Source organism: Amphiprion ocellaris, chromosome 21 (assembly GCF_022539595.1).
Source record: "Amphiprion ocellaris isolate individual 3 ecotype Okinawa chromosome 21, ASM2253959v1, whole genome shotgun sequence".
NCBI lineage: Eukaryota > Metazoa > Chordata > Actinopteri > Pomacentridae > Amphiprion > Amphiprion ocellaris.
In genome coordinates, this window is record NC_072786.1 from 1,097,701 (window position 1) to 1,114,929 (window position 17,229).

A 17,229-nucleotide genomic window follows, 5' to 3' on the forward strand; every position below is an offset into this window, starting at 1 on the left:
CAGCTGTATCTGATTTTACAATGCGCGTTGCCGAAAGATGTCGGCGGCGGGATGGCCATCACAAGCCTCGGCTCGCGACGCGTCGGCCGGCCGGCTGCTTGACTACCCCTACCCCCCTACAATTTTCTCAACGGATTTACACGATTCACAAAAATTATACTTTCGGCGGAAAAAAACTCGGAATTCCGCGGATCCGTGGAAAATTCTCATCCCTGCATCCTGACTGCTGTTCCTCCAGACGTGATGACGAGTCTGACTGTTGGACGTTCTGTTTGTGTCTATTTCTGGTTCTATTGTTGTGCAGGAACAAAGCTACTGTCAGATCAGTCTTTATCCGGCCTCGTTTGTTTTTCATCACTTACTGCTGAGACGTTCAGAGTCCTGCTGTTTTCCTCCACATTCATCTGGAACCGCTGAGCTTTAAGGAACCGGACTGACAGTTTATCAGAACGTCTGCAGCTCTTAGAACCAAACGACAGACAAAACAAGCACAAGAAGACACAAAACAACCACAAAGAGACACAAACAACTACAGAGACACAAAATGACAAAAAGACACAAAACGACCACAAAGAGACACAGGTTCTCTGTTCTATCATTGTAGGTTTTATGTTTTTACATTCTGTCACTGTAGGTTCTCTGTTCTATAACTGTAGGTTCTATGCTCTATGTTCTATGTCTGTAGATTCTCTGTTCTATCACTGCAGGTTCTTAGTCAGTTCCATTGGTTCTCCTCAGTCTGAAACTCACCCTACAGGTTCCATGGTTCTGTTTTCTGTCCTCAGAAACACAAAGAACCTTGGTTACATTTAAACATTCTCACATTTCAGATGTTTCATTAAATTATTCATTAACTGGTTCAAACTTCAGTCAGAACGTTCCTTTTCTTGTTTTTTTTTCCATTTTTAGTCTCTGTGGATGTTCTAACGTTCCTTATTTACTGTCTCTTTTTGTCCATTTTCTATCTTTTTGTGGTCATTGTTCTCAAACCGGTTCTACTGCAGCATGTTCTTCTGTTCTTAGACCGGTTCTACTGCAGCGTGTTCTTCTGTTCTTAGACCGGTTCTACTGCAGCGTGTTCTGCATCAGTCTGATCTGCAGCAGGTCGTGTTCTCCTCGTTCCTTGTTGTTCTGTCGTTAATGTGTCTCTGATCTTAACGGTTCTATGTTTATTTGTTCTCTAATGAGAAAAGCGTCATAAAGAGGAGAACCGGCTGTTAGAGTTCTCCATCAGTCAGAACCCACTTCCTCCAGGGTTCACCGACTTTATCGAGTTCTTGAGAAATCCTGAGTGCTCTGGGAGATGGAGGTTCTTCTACCGTCGATGGATTCACACAACAGACGTACAACAAACACACAACAAACACACAACAAACACACAACAAACACGCAACAGATACACAACAGACATGCAACAAACACACAACAGACACACAACAGACATGCAACAAACACAACAGACACGCAACAGACACGCAACAGACACACAACAAACACGCAACAGATACACAACAGACGCACAACAGACGCACAACCCTTCATCTGGACTGGAGAACGGGAGGGTTAGAGCAGAACGCTGCAGGAACGCTTTAGGAACACTTTAGGAATGCTGCAGGAACGCTTCAGGAACGCTGCAGGAACGCTGCAGGAACGCTTTAGGAACGCTGTAGGAACACTGCAGGAACGCTGTAGGAACGCTGCATTAACACTGTAGGAACGCTTCAGGAATGCTGCAGGAACGCTGCAGGAACGCTTTAGGAACGCTGTAGGAACACTGCAGGAACGCTGTAGGAACGCTGCATTAACACTGTAGGAACGCTTCAGGAACGCTGCAGGAACGCTGCAGGAACGCTTTAGGAATGCTGTAGGAACACTGCAGGAACGCTGTAGGAACGCTGCATTAACACTGTAGGAACGCTTCAGGATCGCTGCAGTAACGCTTCAGGAACGCTGTAGGAACGCTTTAGGAACGCTTCCGGTTTTATGGTCTTTTGCATCTTCTTGGGGACATTTGGCCTGTTTTTGGATAATTTTACATCTTAATTTGACATTTCTGTTAAATAAGCAGCAGATTAATTCAAAATAAACTATTTTATTTATATTTTTTACCATCAAGCTGCAGCTGTTAAAGAACCTAAAGACTCCAGATCCCAGAATCCTCAGCAGCTGCGACTAAACTGAACAGACGTGACCTGAAAGGAGCCCAAACGTTAAACTAACCTCCAGGTTCAGGTGAGGTCACAGGTCACATGTCCAGGTGCAGACAGGTGATCTGTTCTGAGGTAAACTGACCTCAGATCAGAAACCAGATCCTGGATTCATCCCAGCAGGTGGAGATTCACTCCTGGTTCAGGTCATTTACAGCTTTTTAAACTCTTTGTGGTGATTTAGCATCTTTTCTGCTCATTTTTGGGACTTTTTGTGCACAGTTTTGTATCTTTTGTGGACATTTTTTCACCTTTTGTGGTCATTTGATCTGTTTTGTGGTAATTTTGTGTCTCTTTATTGTGATTTTTGCATCTTCTCATGATTGTTTTGTGCCTTCTTGGGGTCATTTTGCATCTTTTTGGTGATTTGTGCATTTTTTGTGGTTGTTTTGCATCTTTTAGGGGTCACTTAGCATCTCCTCTGTGGTCATTTTGCATCTTTTTATAGTGATTTTGCCTCTGGTTTTGGTCGTTTTGCAGCTTTTTGGGTCATTTTGTCTTTTTTGATGGAAATTTTGCGTCTCTTTATGGTGATTTTACTTCTTTTCGTGCTTGTTTTGAGGTAATTTTTGCAACTTTTGCATATTTCTGGTTGTTTTGCAAATTTTTAGGGTTTTTTCTGCATTTTCTATGTACATTTTTCCATCTCTTTGCAGCTTTTTGGAGTGGTTTTGTGGTAATTTTGTGTCTCTTCATGGTCATTTTGCATCTTTTTTGGTGAGTTTTCCATCTCTTTCAGGTCAATTCACATCTGTTTTTAATCATCTTTGCATCTCTGTGGTCGTTTTGCATGTTTTTGGGGTACTTCTATGCACATTTTATGTGTTTTTTGCCCATTCTATTGCAGATTTGCATCTTTTCTGGTTATTTTGTATCTCTGTGGATGTTCTTCTGTTTGTTTAGAGCCAATTCAAACACAGAAAACAAGGACAAGACAGAAATTTCCCTGAGAAGCTGAACAATGCGTTAATTTATCTGTTTCTGATTCACATGTAAATAAATCTCCCAGCAGCGTTTGTGTTTCCTCAGTTGTGCGTTTGCTGTTAACTGCTGCTGTTTCCTCCAGAGGATCGATAAAGTGTCCATCAATCCAGTTAAAGTCGACTTTAGAGAGAGTGGAATTGAATTAAATCACACAGAAACACAATCAGAGCTCTGCCTAGACCAGATCTCAGGAGAAATCTGAACCAAGAACTCATAAATCTGTTTAAAACTCAACAAAAAACTCATAAACCTGATTAAAACTGAACAAAAAAACTCATACATCTGTTTAAAACTGAACAAAAAACTCATAAATCTGATTAAAACTCCGCAGACAGACTCACAACAAGTTCAGCAGTTTGTTAAAAACACTCCCTGTTTCTCTGATTAGACTCAAACCTTCACGACAGATACAGATGTTCCCTAAACGCTTCACAATCTACAGTAGAAGCTACAGTTTCCAGATGTTCCCTAAACGCCTCACAATCTACAGTAGAAGTTACAGTTTCCAGATGTTCCCTAAACGCCTCACAATCTACAGTAGAAGTTAGTTTCCAGATGTTCCCTAAACGCCTCGCAATCTACAGTAGAAGTTACAGTTTCCAGATGTTCCCTAAACGCCTCACAATCTACAGTAGAAGTTACAGTTTCCAGATGTTCCCTAAACGCCTCACAATCTACAGTAGAAGTTACAGTTTCCAGATGTTCCCTAAACGCCTCACAATCTACAGTAGAAGTTACAGTTTCCAGATGTTCCCTAAACGCCTCACAATCTACAGTAGAAGTTAGTTTCCAGATGTTCCCTAAACGCCTCACAATCTACAGTAGAAGTTACAGTTTCCAGATGTTCCCTAAACGCCTCACAATCTACAGTAGAAGTTAGTTTCCAGATGTTCCCTAAACGCCTCACAATCTACAGTAGAAGTTACAGTTTCCAGATGTTCCCTAAACGCCTCACAATCTACAGTAGAAGTTACAGTTTCCAGATGTTCCCTAAACGCCTCACAATCTACAGTAGAAGTTACAGTTTCCAGATGTTCCCTAAACGCCTCACAATCTACAGTAGAAGTTACAGTTTCCAGATGTTCCCTAAACGCCTCACAATCTACAGTAGAAGTTAGTTTCCAGATGTTCCCTAAACACCTCACAATCTACAGTAGAAGTTAGTTTCCAGATGTTCCCTAAACGCCTCACAATCTACAGTAGAAGTTACAGTTTCCAGATGTTCCCTAAACGCCTCCCAGTCATCAGTACTGCAGTTTCCAGATGTTCCCTAAACGCCTCCCAGTCATCAGTACTGCAGTTTCCAGATGTTCCCTAAACGCCTCCCAGTCATCAGTACTGCAGTTTCCAGATGTTCCCTAAACGTCTCTCAGCCACTCTCAGCTCCAGTTCGATCCTCAAACATGAAACACGAAATAAAATCGTTTCTCGCTTCGTCTGCGGCTGAATTCTCTGATTCTGAGACCAGAAAAAGAAACAAAATCTCAGTTTATCTCGTCACCTTTCATCAGAGATTCACAGAAAAACCCCAGAAGAAAGAAAGAAATCAGAGCTGCAGAGTAAAACCTCAGAGGAGGACAAAGGTTTGAAGTTAATAAACTGTTTTCATCCAGTGAATGGAGCCGGTGGTTTATTCAGCAGAAAAACAGAAAGCTGAGCCACTCACCACCACCAGGGTCAATATGTTCTGATAGAACCGATTCATTCTGAGGAAAAAATAAACTCTTTTAACCAGAAATCCCCCAAAACAGCCCCACAAAGCATGATGCTGCCGCCGCCATGCTCCATGACATTGTTGCTGATCTGATTTGGAGAGTTCTTTGGGTTGTTGTCGTGCTGAAAAATGAATTTCTCTTCATCTTAAGCTGTTTCTTTAAAGGTTTTAAATTAACCATCGTTTCATTCAGACCCAAACCATGATGCTGCTTTTCCTCACTGTTTGCTCATTTTCCTTAATTTCCTTCATTGCGGGTGAATTTTTCCTCATTAAGGGCAAATTTTTCCTCACTGAACCAAGTTTTCTTCACTGTAAGCTCATTTTTCCACATTTTTGCTTAATTTTTTTCATTGTGGGTTAACTTTTCCTCATCTAGGGCAAATTTTTCCTCACTTTGAACCTCTTTCCTCCTTTTTAACTATTTTTTCCTCAATGTGAACAAATTTTTCCTCACTGTAGGCTCAATTTTCCACATTTCGGGCTCATTTTTCCTAAATTTCCTTCATTGTGGGTTAACTTTTCCTCATTTAGGGCTCATTTTTCCTCACTTTGGATGTATTAATCTAAAGCTGCTCCAACTCATTATCATTTTTAAGCTCTTGTAGATTTTCTATCCATCATTCTTCCTCCTAGGATACTGATTTCTGGGTTAACGGTAGGAAACCTCCGGTATTCGTCTGCTCTGACTCTTTCTGCTGGACCAGGTTCAGATCTTCCATCTTTTCTGCTGACGTCAGTTCGACTGAGAACCCAGAAAATGAAGGATCTGATCTGAGGTTCTCCCTGAGTGGAGCTGCTGTGTTTCTAGAATAAATGGATCTCTGGGTTCTGAGTGGAGCTGCTGTGTTTCGTCCAATAAAAGCCTCTTTTTCCTGAGCAGAGCTGCAGCTGTAGCAGCGTTTATCTCCAGTCATTGATATTCACAGCAGCTCTGGATCAATGAGCCCCGATTCGCCGTCTATTATTTCATTTCTGGTGTCTAAAAGCCGGAGCAGCGATTGTTTTCCGTTGGGTTTTTTGGCTGACAAAGCGACGGAGGATGGAGAAGAGACTGGTCTGAACAGAGAAATCAGATCAATCCAAACCAACATCTGGATCCTCAGAAGACATTCTAAAAGCTGCTGCTGGTTTAATGCATGATTTAAAAACCAGAAAACACAAAGAATGAACCTTTTAAATACACTTTGTTGTCCGTTAATCAGTGAAAGCTTAACCAAAAGTAAATCATTTCATTAAAACACATCTGAAAGGTTTTAGTCGGGTTTGATTTTAAAATGGAACTAAAATCAGCTAAATGCTCCAGTGTTGGTAAAACTCTTAGAAAAATGAACCTGAAGAGAGAAAAAATGAGCCCTGAATGGGAAGAAATTGGTCCAAATGAAGGAAATGGAAATAACAGTGAAGAAACAGTGAAGAAAACTGAGCCCTAGATGAGGAAAAATGCCCTAAATGAAGAAAATTTTCCAGAGTGAGGAAAAAATTACAACATAGTGTGGAAAAATTAGTCCTGAATGAGGAAAATAAACCAACAGTGGACAAAAATGAACCCAAAAAGAGGAAAAATGAGCCCACAGTGAGAAAAATTAACGCAAAGTGCGAAAAAAATGATCCCAAAATGAGAAAAAAATAACTAAAAGTGAGAAAAATGAGTCCACAGTGGGTAAAAATGAACCCAGAGTGTGAAAAAGTAAACGCAAATTGAGGAAAAATGAACCCTAAAAGAAGAAAAATGAGCCCACAGTGGGTAAAAATAAAGAAGAATCAGTCTTTATTTAAAAGGTTTGTTTTTCACAGATTTCTGACATCTCATTTTGGATTCATTTATCCTCCCTTTAGATTAATTTATCCTCATTTTGGATTCACTTTTCCTCCCTTTAGATTCATTTTCATCACTACTTTGGTCACTTTCCCTCCTGTCCTCCTGCCAGAGCAGCTAATCGATCACAGATGGTTTGATCGTGAGCCTCGTTCTGTCCGTAGTGATTTAAAAGGAGCCGGTTTAAACTCTGACATCTTTTCTCCTGCTCTGTTCTCTCAGTGGGACGATCCTCCGCTAATTAAATTAATGCGTTAACACACAGTGATGGTTCCTAATGAGCTCAGTAATGAAGTCATGGAGACTTTAAACCTGGAAACCACGACTGGATGGATGTTTGGATGGAGGGTGATTAGAGAAGGAGGATGAAGAGGTCCATCAGGTGGAACCCTGTGATCTGTGCGTTTAAAACAAGTTTTTTCCTCTAGAGCTGCATTAAAAGGAGAAAAGCTGCTCTGTTTTCTGGAGCTGATCATGTTTTATTGATCGCTGATTGATTTTACGGCCGTTTGTTCTCCGTCCTGCTGATGGAAGATGGAGGTTTTTACATCTTCAGCAGAGAGACGAAGCTGTTGAACCAGCTTAACGTTCCGAACAGCTCATCCTGGCCTCGTTTATCCTTCATTTCTCACTTTTATTCACTGTGAGTTCATTTTCTTCATTGTAGACACATTTTTTCTCACTAAATTGTGAGAAATCAGATATATTCAGTCGTGTTTCACCTAAACTCCAAAATGAGACCAAGAAAAGCAGCAAATCATCACATTTAAGAAGCTTCAACTGGAAAATGTTTGAAGGTTTTGGCTTTAAAAGTGACAAAAGTCATTAATTCTGAGTCTATGAAATGTAAAAAATGCCATCAAAACTTCTTCTAAAGACAGATTTGTCCTCTGTCGGTCCAAAAATCCAACATATTCAACTGTTTTTGATTTAAACTTCAACATGAGACCAAGAAAAGCAGCAAATCATCACTTTTAAGCACCAACAATCTCCAAATTTTGAAAGTTTTACTTTAAATGTCACCAAGATTACTCATTTTATTCTTTGTTTAGTCTATTAAATGTAAAGTAACACCATCAAAACCACTTCCAAAGGCAATTTGTCCAAAAATCTACAACATTTAGTGTTTATTTCAGTTGTTTTTGACTAAAACTCCAACACAAGACCAAGAAATGTTAATTAATTCTGACTCTATAAAGTGTAAAAAATCCCATCCCAAATTCTTCTAAAGGCTGACTTGTATCCATCAGTCCAAAAATCCAACATATTAACCAATAATTTTAGTCTTTATACCTAAACTGCAACATAACATCAAGGAAAGCAGCAAATCATCACATTTAATCAGCTTCAATTGGAAAATGTTTGAAGGCTTTGCTTTAAATGTGACTAAAACGACAAATTTTGAGTCTATAAAATGGAAAAAATGCCATCAAAACTTCTTCTAAAGACAGATTCTTCCTCCATCAGCCCAAAAATCAAACATATTCAGTTGTTTTTCGCTTAAACTCCAACACGTCAAGAAAAGCAGCAAATTCTCACATTTAAGCAGCGACAGCTGGAAAATTCTTGAATGTTTTGCTTTAAAATTGACCAAAATCATTAATTCTGAGTCTATAAAATGTAAAAAATCCCATCAATACTACTTGTAAAGGCGGATTTGTCCTCTGTTGGTCCAAAAATCCAACATGTTCACCGTTAATTTTAGCCTTTTTATACTTAAAATGTGACATAAGACTAAGAAAAGCAGCAACAACCTACAAATATTTAAAGTTTTGCTGTAAAAGTGACTAAAATCATTAATTCTGAGTCTATAAAATGGTAAATGACATGCTTTTGTGACTATCGTGAGTTAATCGGGTTAATCGGGTGTCGATTGGCGGCGTCATGTTGCTGCAGCTCTGATCTGTAACCGGAGAAACTCGACACCGAAGCCTGGAAACACCTTCAGAAACATGAATCAGGCCACAGGTCGGAGCTACGGTGGCCTTAAAGGGACAAACAGAAAGGAGGTTATTCAAAATCACCAAACAAAACGGAAAATAAACCATCTAAAAAGTCATTAAAGACTCCTGTTCCAGCCACTACCGGCAAAACTGCGCCGTAAAAATGTAAATTTACTGATGTAAAACTTTCAAGTTGCAAACATTATTTAATGGTTTCCATGGTAACGTTTCATCAACACAATGTTTTGGCTAATTTAAAATGAAATTTCCTCATTTGTTGATTTAAACTGAATTTAAGTTGAGGAAATTTAATGAAACTGGTTTCATTAAGTTAAATTTTCTTCACCTTGAGTTCAGAATTTCTACCTATAATCTACCTAAAAATAGTTCTAGGTTGAACTGCAGGTAGTGTAACACAAAAATAACCACAAAAAGATATAAAATGACCAACTTCTGATGGAAAAAGACCAAGAAAAGATGAAAAATTCACAGAAAATGACTCAAATAAGATGTAGAACAAGTAAAACATGAAACAAAACCACTACAGAAAGATATAAAACGACCACAAAAAGACAGAAAATGACCAAATATGACAGAAAACTACCACAAAAAAATCTGGAACGAGGAAAATATGACACAAAACCACTCCAGATTAATATGAAAGAACCACAAAAAGATATAAAATGACCAAATTTTGATGCAAAATGACCAGAAAAAGACGTAAAACTCATGCAAAATGACTCAAATAAGATATAGAACAAGAAAAGTATGAAATAAAACAACACCAGAAAGATCTAAAATAACCACAAAAAGATATAAAATGATCAAGTGTGACAGAAAATAACCCCAAAAAGATCTAGAATGAGGAAAACACGACACAAAACCACTCCAGAAAGAGCTAAAATGACCACAAAAAGACAGAAATGATCAAATTGTGATGCAAAATGAACCAAAAACTGACTAGAACTCCTGCAAGATGACTCAAATAAGATGCAGGACAAGTATATGAAACAAAACAACCCCAGAAACAAACAATAAAAAACAAAAATAAAAAATAAAACAACAACAAAAAGACATAAAATGACCAAAATTTGATCAAAAAAGATGTAAAACTCACAAAATGACTCAAATAAGACGTAGAACAAGGAAAATATGAACGTCAAACATTGGTCATCCATTAAAACTGCTGGTTCTAAACAGATTCTGTAAAAACCAAAAACTTCTTCCCTCCCATTTCCAACTGGTTCTCCAGGACAGACTCAGATGTGACATTTCAGGTTGAACTGCAGACAGTGTAACACAAAGACAACCACAAAAAGACATGAAATAACCAAAATGTGGAGCAAAATGACCATGAAAACAATAAAATCTACAGAAAAAGATGTGAAACAACCATAATGTTGCACAAAACAAGGCCAAAAAGAAGTAGAATGACTAAAATACGACACAAAACCACAACAAAAAGATATAAAACGACTAAAATATGACACAAAACAACCACAAAAAGACACCAAACATCCATCATCCAGTGAAAACTGCTGGTTCTAACCAGAGTCTATCAAACCAGAATCTTCTTCCTGGTTCTGATTCTCCATGACTGATTTAGTTGTGACTTTTCAGGTTCAACTGCAGGCAGTATAACACAAAAGCAATCATTAAAAGACATAAAATGTGATGCAAAATGACCATAAAGACAAAAAATCTTCACACAAAGATGTAAAATGACCATAATGTAGCACAAAACAGCCCAAAAAAGATGCAAAACGACTAAAATACGACACAAAACAACACCGAGATGTAAAACAACTACAAAAAGACAGAAAATCACTAAAACGTGACACAAGACAACCACAAAAAGACATCAAACATTGGTGTCGCATGAAAACTGATGTTTCTAAATAGATTCTATAAAACCAAAACCTTCTTCCCTCCTGTTTCCAACTGATTCTCTAGGTAGTGAAACATTCAGAGAGTTTTCAGATTGAACTGCAGGCAGTGTAACACAAAAAAACAACCACAAAAAGACATAAAATGACTAAAATGTGACAGAAAATGACCATAAAGGCAATAAATCTACACAAAAAGACTTAAAACAACCATAATGTTGCACAAAACTACACCAAAAACATTTAAAACAACCACATAAAGATATAAAATGACTAAAATGTGACACAAAACAACAATAAAAGACATCAAACCCTGTCCTGAATTATCAACATGAAGACGAAGTTCCAGTTTAAACGAGACGTTTGACGTTTTATAGTCGAATAAAACAAACCGCAGCTCAGAAAACAGCAGAAACTCAGACGAACGACAGAAAACTGAGGAATGAATAAAACAAGACTAAATCTGGACCTCAGTGTCCAGAATGCAACAACCATCAGGGTAAAAACTGATTCATGGATGTAAAATCTGAACAACTTTAATCATCCAGCAACAAACATGAGTTCACTTCTGGCTTTAAAACAACCGTCAGCATTCTGAAAAACCAAAACGGATTTACAACCAGATTTTCTTCCAGGTTTTCAGACTTTGTGAATATTTTCAGTTTTTCTCTTGTTTTTTTTATATTTTTATGTTTGTAACTGCAGAAAAAAGCCAGAAACTTGCTTTAACTTTAACTTTCTGAACGTAAAATGAGATAAAATCCAACAGGGGTTCTGGATCGAGGTTAAAGTAAAACTAACTCTAAGCTCCGCCCATTTTTGGAGCCCAAAGCCCCCTTCACACAGGTGAGCTGTTGAATAAGTAAAACTGAGCTACAACAAACATGTATTGCAGTTTTTCAGACATTTTGGAGGATTTTCCTTCCAGGCAGTTTTTCTTTCACGCAGAAAAAAGTCAGAAAGATGAATTTATTTTGGTCAAACTGCAGCTGAAACTGGACGAAATCCAAAGAAAGATTTACTTTAGAGCCAGTATTTGTGCTTGGGCTGCTGTGTGGAAGTCATGGGACCAAAACTCAGACTTTTAGAGTATTTTCCTTCCAGACAGCCTCTCTTAGCTGCACTAAAGTTTGTTTAAAGTTTAAATCTGATAGGAGTTTTGTATGAAGACCAAGATTTCTACCCACCAACTGTCTTTAACACCAGTCAAAGTGAAATTAACAGTTTTTCCGCCCATTTTTGGGTCCAAACTCTGCCTAAAACTGATCGATAACCACATTTGACTTGACTTTTTCGGATTTTTCCTTCCAGACAGCATCACTCTTAGTTGGACAAACAAAATCAAAAACTCAAACTGGACAAAATCCAGTGTGAGTTTTGTATTGGGACCAATATTTTCCTTTGACCAGATCTCTTCAGGCCACAATGCAGCTACAACAATCATGAGATTATAAATCCTTATCTAGGGATCTGAAATCATCCAGCAGCATCTCTGATAGCAAACGCGAGTCAATTTCTGACTATAAAACAACCTTCAGTGCTCAGAAAACTGACAAAACTTGGCTTTAATTTTGGAAAAGCGAAACTAAAATTGAGTTTTGAATCCAAGTTTTTAGACTTTAGGACACAAATAAAGCAAGAAACTTCAAATGAGATAAAATCCAATAAAACTTTTGAACAGGAACCAAAACTTGAATTCACCAACTTTCTTTAAACTCTGATTAAATGGAACAACCCTGAAGATCTGCTCATTTTTGGACATAAGCCCCACCCCCTTTACGCTCAGGTTCATTACAAGAGATTCATGGATCTAAAATCAACTTTAAACAACTTCAATCATCCAGCAGCGTCTTTGACAACAATTTCTGACCATAAAACAACCTTCAACGTTCTGAAAACTCACTAAACTTGGTTTAGTTCCTGCAAATGTGAAACTGTAACTCAGATTTTAGGGAGTATTTTTCTTCCAGACAGTTTCGTGAAAGTTTACATCAATAGAAGCAAATCCAGAAACTAAAATTAGATCAAATCCAATAAAACTTTTGAACCAAAACTTGCATCACAAACTTTGTAAAGCCAAACAAACTCTAAGCTCCGCCCATTTGGACCTAAAGCTCCGCCTTCTTCATTCTCAGGTTCATTCCAACAGATTCGTGGATCCAAAATCTGACCAAAAACAAATACGTTAAAACAACCTTCAGCATTCTGAAAACTAAACTTTCATCGCCAACTTTCCAAAGCAAAACAAACTCGAAGCCCCGCCCACTTTTGGACCACAAGTCCCGCCCGTTTTTTGACCCCCTCAGTTTCACTCACCCCAGGGTCGTCATGGTGACGATGGTGTACCAGAAGGCGGCAGGGATGCTGGTGAACTTGCTGGCGCTGGAGCCCTTCTCTGCGTAGAACATGACGGTGGCGAAGATGATGATGGCCATGGTGAGGGAGAAGAGCAGGAAGCCCAGCTCCGAAGCGCAGCTCTTCAGCGTGTAGCCCAGGATGCGAAGTCCCGCAGAGTGCCGCGAGAACTTGAAAATCCGAAAGACGCGGAAGACGCGCAGCGTGACGAAGGCGCCGCTGACGTCCTCGTTGTCGGTCATGACGAGGCCGATGTAGTAGGGCATGATGGCCACCACGTCGATGATGCTCATCACGCTCTTCACGAACCGGTAGCGGCTCGGCGCGGCGAGCAGGCGCAGTAGGTACTCCACCGTGAAGATCATGACGCATGCGGTGTCCAGGCAGAAGAAGGCCAGCGCGTAACGCTCCCCGCACGACATCTCCTTGGCCCGGTTCGGCGCGGCCCCGCACGGCACCGTCTCGGCCACGTTGGCGAGCACGGACACGGCGATGAAGAAGCCGGTGACGTAGTAGAAGACCAGCGCCATGGTGGAGGTGTGTGGGTTCTCGAAGGCGCGCCACATGGACTCCCGGAAGCTCAGGTCCGGTGACACCAGCTCGCTGCCCGGGTCCGCCTCCTCGTCGTCCTGGATCCGCTCCTGGTTCTCCCGCCGCCGGTCCTTGTACTCCTCGTAGCAGCAGTCCCCGATGATCTCCGGGATGATGCCGAAGAACGACAGCTCCTCGTCGTAGGCGGAGATGCACTCCTGCCGCGGGTAGTGCAGCTTCCCGGTGCGGTAGAAGTTGAGGATGTGGCGAAAGATGTCCGGGTCGCGGTCGAAGAAGTACTCGTTGCTGTCCTCGTGGAAGAAGAAGTCCCGCTCGGTGCTGCCCAGCAGAGTGTCCGGGTAGCGCTCCAGCGTGTCCCGCCACGTCTGGAACTTTGTGCCGCTCACGTTCAGCACGATCAGTCCGTCCTTCCCGCGTCGCTTCTCCTGCGGGGGAACCGGCATCGGCGCGGTGGCGACCGGCATCCAGCCGATGGCCGCCGCCCGGGCGAACGGCAGCCACGCCGCCACTCCCGCCGCCATGCTGAGGCTCGGTACCGGAGGATCACGGAGCCGCGGAGCCGCTGGAGGACATCCAGGGAAGAAGAGCCTCGGCAGGCAACAGATGGAAGAAGAGCCGCTGAATGCAGGAAGCGGATTTTACGCACGAAAGTGACGCGTAAAAGCCGCAGAGAGTCGCCGCAGAAACCCTCCCGGTGGTCCTCCCGGTCAGTTTGGAAACAGGAAAACAAACAGAAACTCTCCGGCAGCTCCGCTCCTCTCCGGTAATCTCAGTAAATCCAGCTTCTCTCAGCAACAAGTCAGCGCGATCCGCCGCTCCGCACCGGGACTCGGAGCTCCGTCCGGTCCGCCGCAGGCATCCTCCTCCCGGTGCCCGCACCGAGCAGCCGCAGCGCAGAAGAGAGACGCGGAGAGGAACCGCAGCAGCAGGATGGTGGATGCGCTCTGAGCCGAGCCAAGCCGAGCGGAGCCGAACCGGACAGACGGGACTCGGCGGCAGGAGACGCGGTTCTGGTCTCCGGTGCTGAGAGACGGAAGCTCCTCTCTCTCTCTCTCTCTCTCTCTCTCTCTCTCTCTCTGTCTCTCTCTCTCTCCGGTTGGGGGCGTGTCACCGGAGGATCCCCGCCGGTCACATGGAGGCTCCGGGACGCGCCTCCTGATTGTGTTTAATGACTCCTGCGCGCTCCCGATGGGCTAGGGGGCGCGCAGCAATTTTTTGTATTTCAGAAGATCCAGATGTTTGAGATGATTCTGAGCACATAGAAGGAAAAACCGCAGCAGATTTCTTCATCCCGATTCTGTCTTCAGCAAAAAGGGGTAATTAAATTTTTACAAAAGTGAGAAACAAAACGACAAAAACATGAGACATGCATCAAAATGTGACAAAAAAGACAAAAACACCAAAGAAAAGACAAAATATTACAAAAACGAGACAAAGTATTGCCAAAACAAGATGCAAAACAACAAAAAAATGACACAAACGACACGAAACAAAACAAAAAATGACAAAAAATTTTGACAAAAAAGTTACAAAGCAACAAAAAAATTGACAAAAACCAGATTAGAAATTACATAAACGACAAAAACGAGACCAAAGATGACAGAAATAGGACAATAAAACAAGCGAGACAAAAGGAAACACAAAATTACAAAAATGAGACAGAAAACGACAAAAGAACAATGAACAATCTAGTATTTTACTTTCTGATCCAAACAACTTGAGATTCTTAATTATCGTAATTTTAAACAAATTTTTTTTATTTGACTTAATTTTTTAAATAAGTTACTTTCATTAGATTTTCTTCAGTATTTTTTTCATGTTTTTGTTCAGTTTAAAGAAGAGAATTTTATTTAATAAATAATTTTTAATTATTTAAACGCTGGGAGCATAAAGACACATTTTTGAGTTGATTAATATTAAAAAATATTAAAAATCATTTTTAGTTAATCCAGTTTATTTTATATGTATATTTTATATTTAAGAGTTAGCTGTAATAATTCTGAAGTTTGTCAGTTGAACTAAAGGCGAAGACTGATTTTTTTTTGGAGGATTTCAGAGTTTTTGAGCTTCTTTTCCATCAATAAAAACCAAACCCAGAAACACAGACGGAGTTACGTCATAATCCTCCGACCTCCACCTGCCGTCTGCTGTTTGTTTGTTTGTTTGTTTCAGTAAATCTCCAGCTGCTCTACAGATATTTACAGTCTTCTGATTTAATCACTTGTTTAATATTAAATTTAATCCAGTTTAAACGTGTGAAGCTGAATTTTTCTCCTCTAAACAACGTTTAAGAGAAATTTTTTTTTTTTCCATTTTTCAGGTCCAACAATGATTCATGAGTGACATTTTTCGAAAATCATCATCTTTTCTTGGACATATTTTAGTCATTTTTGACATTTTTGAGTCACTTTGGACAATAATTTTTAGTAGAAATATGGATCCATCCATAGATAAACACTGACAGGAACTTTATGGAGACACTAGACCACCAACGGTTTGAGTATTTTGTACTTCCACCATTTTCAAGAGAAAATAATTATTTTATTGTCATTTGAGACAATTTTGAGTGTGGTCAATATTTCTACTTATTTTAGGCAAATTATTAGTCTTTTTTGGCCAATTTTTAGTCATTTTAAACAGAATTTAAGTCCAAATATCAAAAAACTGGAACCTTGTCTGGTCAAACTTTAATCCATCAGATTCTACAGATGCTAGAGCCTCAATAGTTGGAGAAATGTGGACCAAAGACTGGATTTTAGTAGAAACATGGATCCATCCATAGATAAACACTGACAGGAACTTCATGGAGAGACTAGACCACTATTGTCTGAAAACTTTTTCCATTTTTCAGGTCCAATAATTATTCATTATTGTCATTTTAGGACTTTTTGAGTCATTTTACATCATTTTTTCAGGTTTTTGGACATTCCGAGTCATCTTTAATAGGTTTCAAGTCTAAAGAACCAAAAAATTAGAACCTTCTTGTGCCACACATATTTATATTTCCATTTTCAAGGGAAAATAATCATTCATTGTTGTCATTTTAGTCCAATTTCAAGCCATTTGGCCAATTTTTATCTTATTTTGGACAAATTTTCCATCATTTTGGGCAAATTTTATATCATTTTGAATAATTTTGAGACATTTTAGATGATTTCTGGATTTTTTGGTCATTTTTTTTGACTTTCAAGTCATTTTTGACATATTTCAACTCATTTAAAAACATTATGAGACATTATGAAAAATCGTGAGTCATTTTAAACACTTACAGGAACTTTATGGAGACACTAGACCACCTAAGGTTGAACATTTTGCATTTTTTCCCCATTTTTAAGGTCCAATAATTAAACTTTTGTCCTCTGTTGGATCCACTCAATCATTTCCTGGCTGTTAGTTTTATTTATGGAGATGCCGAACCTTTAAAATGGTTTCTTGTTATTTTAGAGGTTGAAAACCCAAAAGATCCACGTCTAAATAACTAAATATTGCAAGTTTGGGCCTCAAACATCAAATGAATAAACTCTGAACAAACTCTGAGGTTTTATTTCCTGAGATCCGTTTGAATAAACTCAGACTGACCTCCTAATATTTGGTGGTTTTATGTAAATATCTGCAGTGAAATGTGGGTTAGTGGAGCAGCAGAATGAAGAAAACTGTCAGGAAATGAAGATACTCTGCAGGTTTAAGACGTTTTCACAAAGTAAACTTTGAATAAAACAATGGTGTGGTGTTTAAAAGTCTGTTTTCATGAAATAATCTTTATTTCCAG

General features: G+C 39.7%; 1 protein-coding gene across 4 annotated transcripts in view; it reads right to left on the bottom strand.

Moving 5' to 3' along the window:
- LOC111562829 (potassium voltage-gated channel subfamily D member 2-like) overlaps positions 1–14,859 on the bottom strand; it is a 92,613-nt gene extending 77,754 nt beyond the window's left edge. The window contains exon 1 of one of the 4 annotated variants that reach the window (XM_023261573.3): positions 12,870–14,748. In XM_023261573.3, the coding sequence (XP_023117341.1) occupies positions 12,870–13,981 (1,112 nt within the window). In that variant the 5' untranslated portion in view covers positions 13,982–14,748. Of the gene's footprint in view, positions 1–12,869 lie in introns of all 4 variants that reach the window. The other 3 variants (XM_035944141.2, XM_023261571.3, XM_035944142.2) reach the window with 3 other exon arrangements.
- Between the last annotated feature and the right edge of the window lie 2,370 nt (positions 14,860–17,229).